The sequence below is a fragment of the Pistacia vera genome, unplaced genomic scaffold, assembly GCF_008641045.1.
Source record: "Pistacia vera cultivar Batoury unplaced genomic scaffold, PisVer_v2 Contig723, whole genome shotgun sequence".
In the NCBI taxonomy this organism is placed as follows: Eukaryota; Viridiplantae; Streptophyta; class Magnoliopsida; order Sapindales; family Anacardiaceae; genus Pistacia; species Pistacia vera.
This window is the reverse complement of record NW_022196583.1, coordinates 429,694-439,351: the sequence shown is the minus strand read 5'-3', so window position 1 is coordinate 439,351 and position 9,658 is coordinate 429,694. Positions and strand designations below refer to the sequence as shown.

At 35.3% G+C, this 9,658-nt stretch overlaps 1 protein-coding gene across 1 annotated transcript; it reads left to right on the top strand.

Moving 5' to 3' along the window:
• Positions 1-5,115: 5,115 nt before the first annotated feature.
• On the top strand, positions 5,116-8,343 carry LOC116114820 (probable sulfate transporter 3.4). Its single transcript, XM_031400967.1, has 7 exons — positions 5,116-5,454; positions 5,552-5,600; positions 5,678-5,885; positions 7,461-7,632; positions 7,742-7,816; positions 7,910-8,023; positions 8,182-8,343. The coding sequence occupies exons 1-7, from the start codon at positions 5,116-5,118 to the stop codon at positions 8,341-8,343; spliced, it is 1,119 nt and encodes a 372-aa protein (XP_031256827.1).
• The last annotated feature ends 1,315 nt before the right edge of the window (positions 8,344-9,658 follow it).

Below are 9,658 nucleotides of genomic sequence, written 5' to 3'. Positions count from 1 at the left end.
AAACTTCTGATGCAGAAGAAGTGGATGAGGCTTGTAATGTTTTCTTTCAAAGGTTGTATCCTAGTTATCATATAAACCGGATCGCACGAGGTATATCGTAGGAGGATGATCCCTCTAGTGCATGCCTTGAGAGCACGGATAAATTCATACATAAGGAAAAAATCTTGAAGGTTGAAAACAAGAGCTAAAAGAACTCTTTAAGGATTGAGAAACTTGTAAAATCCTTTAAAGAGAACTTTCACCATGCTTTGATGATCAACCATTAAAGTTATGGGAAAGGAACGGTGTTTATGCTTCACTTGAATTAAAAAGGAAAGATGATAAGATTGTGACCAAATCTTTTCCTTATACTCCCGATGCAGAGGAGGAATTCAGTAAGCAAATACCGAAATTGCTGGAAAAGCAATTGATACGCGCTAGTAAAAGTCCACACTCTTCGCCAGCATTCATGGTCATGAATAGAGCTGAGCAATTAAGAGGAAAAGCGCGAATGGTTATCGATTATAGGCAGCTGAATGAGAAAACCATTGACGATGCTTATAAGATACCAAACAAATCGGCTTGTTTGAATAAAGCTAGATTTGGAAAAATCTTCTCCAAATTTGATCTAAAGTTAGGATTTTGGCAGATCAGGATGGCAGAGTCAAGCATTCCTTTGATAGCTTTCACCTGTCCGAAAGGATTGTTTGAATGGATGGTTTTACCTTTTGGACTTAAGCAAGCACCATCAATATTCTAGAGGAAAATGGATCAAGTTTTTGGGGACTTATCCAACTTTTGTATAGTCTATGTTGATGATGTTTTGGTTTTTAGTAAAACCAAGGAAGAACATGTAAATCATCTTAGACTGGTAAGCAAAAGGTTCCTTGATAATGGAATGATTCTATCTGAACGAAAGATAGAATGGTTTAAGAACAAGGTGAAGTTCTTAGGCATAGAGATAGGTGAAGAAGGTATCCAACTCCAAGAACATATCTCGAAGAAGTTGCTGGATTTTCCAGATGTAATGGAAGATAAGCATATGTTACAGCAATTTCTTGGATTAGCCAATTACATGTGTGAGTATGTGCCCAATCTCGCTGGCTTAACGCTTAAGGTTAGTGACAAAGTGCCTTGGATTTGGACACTTTAAAACACTAATTGTGTTAAGTGGACCAAAGCCTTGACAAAGCAGTTAAAACCACTGAAACTCCCAGATAATGAGGATAAGCTCATTATCGAAAGTGATGCATCTCACTTGCATTGGGGAGGAGTGCTTAAGGCTAAGGGTACTGATAATATTGAACGGATTGTTCGATATGCGTCAGGAAAATTCTCTCCTGCTGAAATAAACTATCCTGTTCATGAAAAGGAAGTTTTAGCAGCGAAAGAATGTATTGACCGATTTTGATTATTCGTAATCAGTCAGGAATTTACTTTAAGGACAGATTCTAAATATTTAAAAACTTTTATAAAATTGTCTTTAAAGGATAAGAAATCTAGATTAATTAGATGGCAAATTTGGTTTGCAGATTATAAAATCAAGTTTGAATATATTTCTGGTAAATCTAATTTTGTTGCTGACTTTTTGTCCAGACACTGCTCTGAAGATTTGCAGGAAAATGACGAATAAGAAGGAAACTGGAAATCACTTCTCATGCTCCAAGTGTAAACAACGAGGACACTTGAGAAGGAATTGCCCTTTGAAAGTTACTTCGACTTCAAAGGTTACTGCTAAAAAGGAGAAAACTGCGGATAAGCAGGTGGCTTCTTCTTCTAAGCAGGTTACTGTGGTAAAGTAGGTTGAAGGAAAGAATCATGACTATGATTCTGATACTTCGAACAGAAGGAACCCAAGATTTCAACGATTGAAGGGTGAAACTTTTACGAAGGAAAATACTTTTGAAAAGAGGGTTACTCTTAAGAAGGAAAAAACTCAGAAGAAAGCAATAGTTTGCTGGTCTTGTAAACAGGAAGGACATGAACGGGCTAATTGTCCACTGCCAAAGACAAAACATTATGAGGAATCATCGTCAGGCGCTGTAAGCGTGGTGACTCCACAAAAGAAGCGGTTAATTGATGTAGATATTTGTGAGAGGTTTAGTTTTCCAGAAGGCCTAAGATTAACTTCAGCTAGTCAAACACTCTGGGAGAATTTGGAAACCCAAATTAGGATCGCAATGGCGACAGGACAAGGGGAAGTACAGCTACAGAGGTGTTTAGAGAAGCTAGCAAAAAGGTTAGCCTTGCTAGAAACTGATAAACTGTTCTATGAGGACGAAGAGTTCAAAGGAACTAACGTACTCTATGCAGCAGGAATTCAAAAACTTGAGGTAATGAGGAAATGTCATTTGTTTGACATGTTAAAGCTCAAACTCGAGAATTTGAATGATTTAATAGTAAAATTGGGAAAAACTGATTTGACGGATTTAGTTCAAGGATTATCTGTTTATCCTAATGGAGCTATGGAATTGTTCGTTCCATGGAAAATCTTTAGAAAAGGTTTCTGTAGAGATCTTTTGACTAAAGGATGGATCGATACAATGCAAATTGACGTACAGGAAGCAATGGTGGACCCGAATATGCCAGATGCGGTTAAGCAGATGCTCTGTGTATTAAATCAGAAGGTCGACACATTCACTTACATGATTACTTCCTCATTGCAAGAGAACTATGATGTTCAGCTTGTACATATATGGGAATTTCTTGTAGGAGAACCATGGTACCGAATTATGTTAAATAATGAGGTAAAAATGGGTTCTTATGCACTAGAAGAAATTCAGAAGAAAGAAGAGGAAGATTGGACCAGGTTACACATTGCTAAAATGTTACTGGTAAAATCTAAACTGGAAGAGCTCGTGAGAGTAAATGCTACTGTCTATATTCAGAATGGAATTGTGGTAGTTATACCAGACAGGTATGCATTGATCCAGGATACTCTTTTTCAACACAATCAGGCCTAGTTGAAAACATTGCTAGAAGGGTTCGATTTAGCCCATCTACCAAATCAGGCCTTGATGGAAGGTACAATTGATCTTCTAAGGATGGTCTTAGCCCATGACTAGGAAGCCCAAGAAGATGAATCTCTGAAAGAATTTCTTGATCTGATTGAAACGGATAATTTCAAAGATCAGTAAATTCTAAGAGGATGGAAATTTGGACAACCGTAAACGTCCAACACGTATACGCGACATGTATCAAACAACGGAAATAACACGTGGACATCCAGGATGTTGTTGATGGAATTCAACGATCCAGATTTAAAAAGGCATTGGATGTTTACTTTATAAATAATGTAAAATTTTAGTCGTCTGTAATAAATTGACTGTAAGACACATGGGAGACATGTGGACCCTAGTGTCATTATCGTTAAGTTTTAGCTAAAAGTTTGTATTTGCTTTTCTTTTGCTTAGTCAAAGTCATTAAAGGCTTGTTGTACAATTGTCTAAAGTTAGCCTAGACTTTTGTAACTTTTGTAAGTTTTGTTTCTTTTGCTTTTTCTCACGGATTCAATTTCAATTGAAGTCTGGAACTTCTCTATATAACGAGAAGTGTATGTACATTTTATTCAAGAAAAAATTAATAATATTTTCAGTTGTGATAAATTCTCTCAATCTCTTGTCTACTTTTAATTTGTACACTCGAGACAAAGAAAAAATTTTATTCAAGACGATTGATATCCAGGTATGAATTATCTTGTTAACTGAATTTATGTAATTTTCCTTCCAATTAATTAACTAGGTTGTTTAGTTATTAATTGCAATAATATTTGTTAGACTAGGTATAACAAATATTATGTGTTGGGTGTAATATTTAATTATTTTTAAGAATAATACTACTCTTACAAACTTTACATATAAAGACTATTATACAAAGTGATTTGTCACCTAGTAATTGAGAGAATGAATTTGTAAAACCAACTTATTAAATGAGATAAATAACGTGTCAATTAAAAAGTAATGTCGAACAACAATACATTCACAAACTTTTTTATACAAATTGATGTGATAAAAGATAATTAAGTGATTTTAAATTAAAATAAACTTTCATCCAATTATCTTTTGTTATATTAGTTTGTATGAAAAGGTTTATAAAAAAGATTTGTACGTGTAGTGTTATTTTTTTTTAAGTACAGTATATGTAAGAATCAGTAGGACAAAAGTTTAAGCCTAAATATGATTTACAATGCGGCGCATCAAACATGTCAATATCATACTAAATATAATCCAATTCCCTAATAAATTAATTCGATCCAGTACAGAGACAGACGACTAACCACACCTGTGAGTTTACCTTAATTCACCATCCACAAGTTGTATGTTTTTTTGTGCTAGACTGGGCTAATATCGGTAATTTTAGAAATATGAAGATGTTATTCACTAAAACCAAAATAAAGACTAGTAAAGAAGAGCTAAGGTAAAAGAACCCCATTGGCAAAGGAAAAAGAGGCATGTGGGGCAAGGTTTTAAAACCCGACCTGGACTGGTCGGTTCAATCGGTTGAACCAACAACCGGTGATTGAGCCGGGTCGGTTTGACTAAAAAACCAAAATATTAAATGATCCAGTTTGAACTGTGATTGGACCGATTTTTTGTTACGAACCGCCGGTCTAACCGGTTTGACCCATTAGTTGAATTGCATTTTTTATTATTTGTTTATATGTCATACTGACATTAGCATAATGACATCACGGTTCAACCCGATGATTGAACCGATTCAATCGGTCAACCCGGGATCCGATGACCTAACTAGGTCACTTCTCGGATCAGGTTTTAAAACCTTGATGTGGGGTGTTAATGATAAATGATTTATTAGAGGAAAGTTAGATTCCGTTGTATAAAACGCAGTACGGGGCTCCTAGTCCTAGCTATGTTACCAGAATCTTAATTTATTCATTTAATATTCTGAAATACTATGAATTTAGATACGGAGTCAAACTGAAAAAAAAAAAAATTCATAAATCATAATAAGCCGAGATTTTCTCACTTCCTTTGCCTCAACTGCTTATAACTACCATCAACCTCGCCTTGTTCTCTAAATTTACCATAACTCTCATGGCTTCTTCGTATTCGTTCACCCAATATATATTATCCACTTTGTGGCTTCCTAAACATTTGGCATATTTGCAGATAAATTATGAACACAAGCTCGGAGCAAGCAGTGGCAGCTTCTTCCGACAATTCAGATTATATCACAATCTCTACAGAAACAATTAGAACGTCTCCTCTTGAGGTTCATAAAGTGTGTCTTCCTCCTCATGCTACCACATTTCAAAAACTCAAGCACAGACTTCGTGAAATTTTCTTCCCCGATGATCCCCTCTACGTGTTCAAGAACCGGACTTTTCGCAGAAAAATTGCTCTGGGTTATCAGTATGTGTTTCCTATATTACAATGGGCTCCTACTTACAATCTTGCACTCTTTAGATCTGATCTTATAGCCGGACTCACCATTGCCAGCTTAGCCATCCCTCAGGTCTAATTTGACCATTATTCCTTTCTATTTCAATCAACATAATTCATATATATATATATTTTTTTTTAATACGATTTTAATGATTTTGGCCTGGCAGGGCATTAATTATGCTAAGCTTGCAAATCTGCCTCCGGTAATTGGACTATGTAAGTACAAGAACACTCCTTTTATTAACAAATATATATTATAAACGTGTGATATCTATTTGATGTGATGTTCCTAGATTCAAGCTTTGTGCCACCATTGATATATTCTGTACTTGGGAGTTCAAGACATATTGGCATTGGTCCAGTTTCAATAGCATCATTGGTTATGGGCACCATGTTAAACGAAGAGGTTTCTTTTGCTAAAGAAAGAGATCTCTACACAAAACTTGCTTTTAGGGCTACTTTATTTGCTGGTATTTTTCAAGCGTCGTTGGGATTTTTTAGGTATGACAACATATTTATTCATTTTTCGTTTAATTGATCATAATGACTTGGCTTAGGGATTCAAACGTTATTGAGAGATGAGATACTTATTCAAACTTCTTCGAGAGAAAATATCGGATGTTCATTAATAGAGGATAAGGGTGTTAAAAAAAATGTAGAAACCAAACCGAACCGGCTTTTTGGTTATCCGAAAAACCAATTGGGTTTCAGTTCAAAGAAATAGAAAAACCGATTTTCTAGTTCGATTACCATTTTACGAGAATATAGGAACCGGTTAACCAAAACAAGTTTATCATAAAAATATTAAATTAGAATAAAAAATCCGGTTTATTAAAAAAATATTAAATTAAAAAATATATTAACTATTAAATATTAAATATTAAATAAAAACTGGTTCAAAACCGATTAATCAGTTTTTACTAACTGTTAGGGCCAAAAATCGTCATTGGCCCAAATAGGAAAACGGGCCTGACAATGTGGAAGAGATCAGGCCCAATCCTGATGCAATCCAATCCGGATTAGACCCGGCCCATTGATACGAGATACAGTCGGCCCAAACCATCTGGGCGCGAGCCTCCCAATCCCAGATCACTTCCTAGACCTATACGCGAGTTCAGAGCCCATGGCCCCCGCAGATCACTTTCTTATTCCTGACCAATCTCCTATTCGAGGTCACCTTCATGTTCAGATCACTTTCCTACTTAACGTTACTTTCCTATTCGGGATCACCTTCCTATTCGAACATTGGTAGGACAGCTCACCACCGCCCTAATTCCTCTAGGGTTCGTATCAGAGTCACACTAGGACTCCTACTCCCACCAGGATTGGGAGACCAGACAATCACTATATAAGCAGAGGCCAGCCCTCTCACAAGAGACATTACATTACACCTTCACACCCGAAGCTCCTACTTGAGAGCTTCACATCACCGTTGTAGTCACAGTCTCCGACTAGACTTCCAGTAACCTCTCTACTCCCTAGCCCTCACTATACTAGCCTCTTTCAGCCTTGCGGACTTGAGTGTCGGAATGCCTACGGCAAACAGCACCCCGGTGTTTCCCGTATGCTTCACGCGTTTGTTTCTCTACGTGTGCAGGTGCAGCGAATCGCTAGTGGCCTCAACCTCACGGAATCAGACCCCCCTTTCGTATAGATAGATTTTTACGTCTACACTAACCAGTTCGGTTTCAGTTCTTGAACCGAAAAAATGGTTCGGTTCACAAAATCGGTTAACCAGTTTTGAGCACCCCTAATAAAGGATGCACGTAGACACCAAAAAGAAACTTTGTCTTATTATAAATAAGTTTGGGATTTTTAATGGCATGGTTAAGTAAATTAATTAAATTTTGGCGTGTATAAAAATTTTCCAACCTTCAGGTATCTTAAATTCTTATACCAAATAAAGTTGAGTTACAACCATTCCAAGCGCCGGCTTAATGGTGAAATTTGAATCTGCTTTACAGACATATAGTATAGTGATCAAGCTGCTTCTTTTTGATCTGCTTCTGTGTAGTTTCAAGAAAATAAAATGGTTACTGGCTAAATTTTGAATTAATTTTGGTTATCCCTTTGTAGGTTAGGTTTCATTATAGATTTTCTATCAAAGGCAACTCTGATTGGATTTATGGCTGGATCAGCAGTGATTGTGTCTCTCCAACAACTTAAAGGATTGCTTGGGATTACTCATTTTACTAGCGAGATGCAAATCTTTCCTGTTATGGAGTCTGTTTTTGGTAACATAAAGGAGGTATAAACAGAACAAAGTACACGAAGATGATAAATACTTAATTTAAGCATACTAACTATGCATCTCAGACAGAACAACAGAGAGGTCATTTTTCTTCTTTAATGTGCAGTGGACTTGGGAAACCATTGTTATAGGCCTTATTTTCCTAATTTTTCTTCTGATAGCCAGGCAAATTTTGAGTCCAGTTATTTGACTTCTCAACTCAACTTAATTTCCCAATTTATCTTTTATTTAATCCTTTGATGATTTACGACATTTTTTGGATTTAAAATTTCAGACCAAAATGAAACCGAGGCTCTTCTGGGTTTCAGCTGCAGCTCCTTTAACATCCGTTATTCTATCCACTCTTTTGATTTTTCTTCTCAAATCCAAATTACAACATGTTCCCACAGTAAGTACTTCCAGCGTATTCAACACAGAATTGCTTATAAAAGTTTGGAGAAATTTTGGTAAACAAGAGGGACTTCAGCTTTTTGAGACTTGAAAGAGTTGCTTTCCTTTAAAAAAAAATCAATTGATTTTGTTATATGATCCATTTTTTGCCAACAGATTGGTTATTTATCAAAGGGAGTGAACCCGCCTGCAGCAAACATGCTATATCTTCATGGTCCTCATCTGGCCCTTGCTATTAAAACAGACTTAATAACTGGCATCTTATCTCTCACTGTAAGCAGTCCTGAAATTTTTGTGTCATTTGCCTTCAATTTTTAGTAAGTCAGAAGTTATGAAAATGCCATTCTGTGAAAATAATGCATCTTAGTTTGGAGTTTGGCAGTATTTAATTATTTTTAAGAATAATACTACTCTTACAAATTTACATATAAAGACTTATACAAAGTGATTTGTACCTAGTAATTGAGAGAGAATTTGTAAAACCAACTTATTAAAGAGATAAATAACGTGTCATTAAAAAGTAATGTCGAACAACGCTATTTACAACTTTTTCATAGAAACGATGTGATAAAACATAATTGAGTGATTTTAAATTAAAAATAAACTTTCTCAAATCATCTTTTATTATATCAGTTTGTATGAGAAAGTTTATATAAAAAATTTGTAAGTGTAGTGGTTATTTTTTTAAGTACATATATGGAGAATCAGTAAGACAAAAGTTTAAGCCTAAATATGATTTACAATGCACACATCAAACATATCAATACCATACTAAATGGGTGTTTGTCTGAGTTTATGAAAATTAGCTTATAAGCATTTGAATTTAAGCATTACGTGTTTGGTTAAAATACTTATAGTGTTGAAGTAGTTGATATGTTTGGTAAAATATGGCTATAAGTACATTTTATTATAAATGACTAACAAGGGTACTACATTAAATAAGGGTATACTATAGAATTTTAAAATTAACAAGGATAATGTAGATATACTGGTCAAACTAGCTTAAAGCAGAGTGCTTATAAGCAAAAAAAAAAAAAAAAAAAATTTTTTTTTTTTTTTTTTTGCTTATAAGCTCAAAAAAGTTATAACAAACACGTTAGTTTAATTTTAGAGCTTATAAGTAGGTTTAACCAACTTATAAGCTAGTTTGACCAGCTTATAAGCTTAAACAAACACCCCTAAATAATTCGATCCAGTACAGAGACGACGAAACCAACACCTGTGAGTTTACCTTAATTCACCATCCACAGTTGTATGTTTTTTTTGCTAGACTGGGCTAATTCGGTAATTTTAGAAATATGAAGATGTTATTCACTAAAACCAAATAAAAGACTAGTAAAGAAGAGCTAAGGTAAAAGAACCCCATTGGCAAAGGAAAAAGAGGCATGTGGGCAAGGTTTTAAAACGACCTGGACTGGTGGTTCAATCGGTTGAACCAACAACGGTGATTGAGCCGGGTCGGTTTGACTAAAAAACCAAAATATTAAATGATCCAGTTTGAACTGTGATTGGACCGATTTTTTGTTACGAACCGCGGCAACCGGTTTGACCCATTAGTTGAATTGATTTTTTATTATTTGTTTATAGTCATACTGACATTAGCATAATGACATCACGGTTCAACCCGATGATT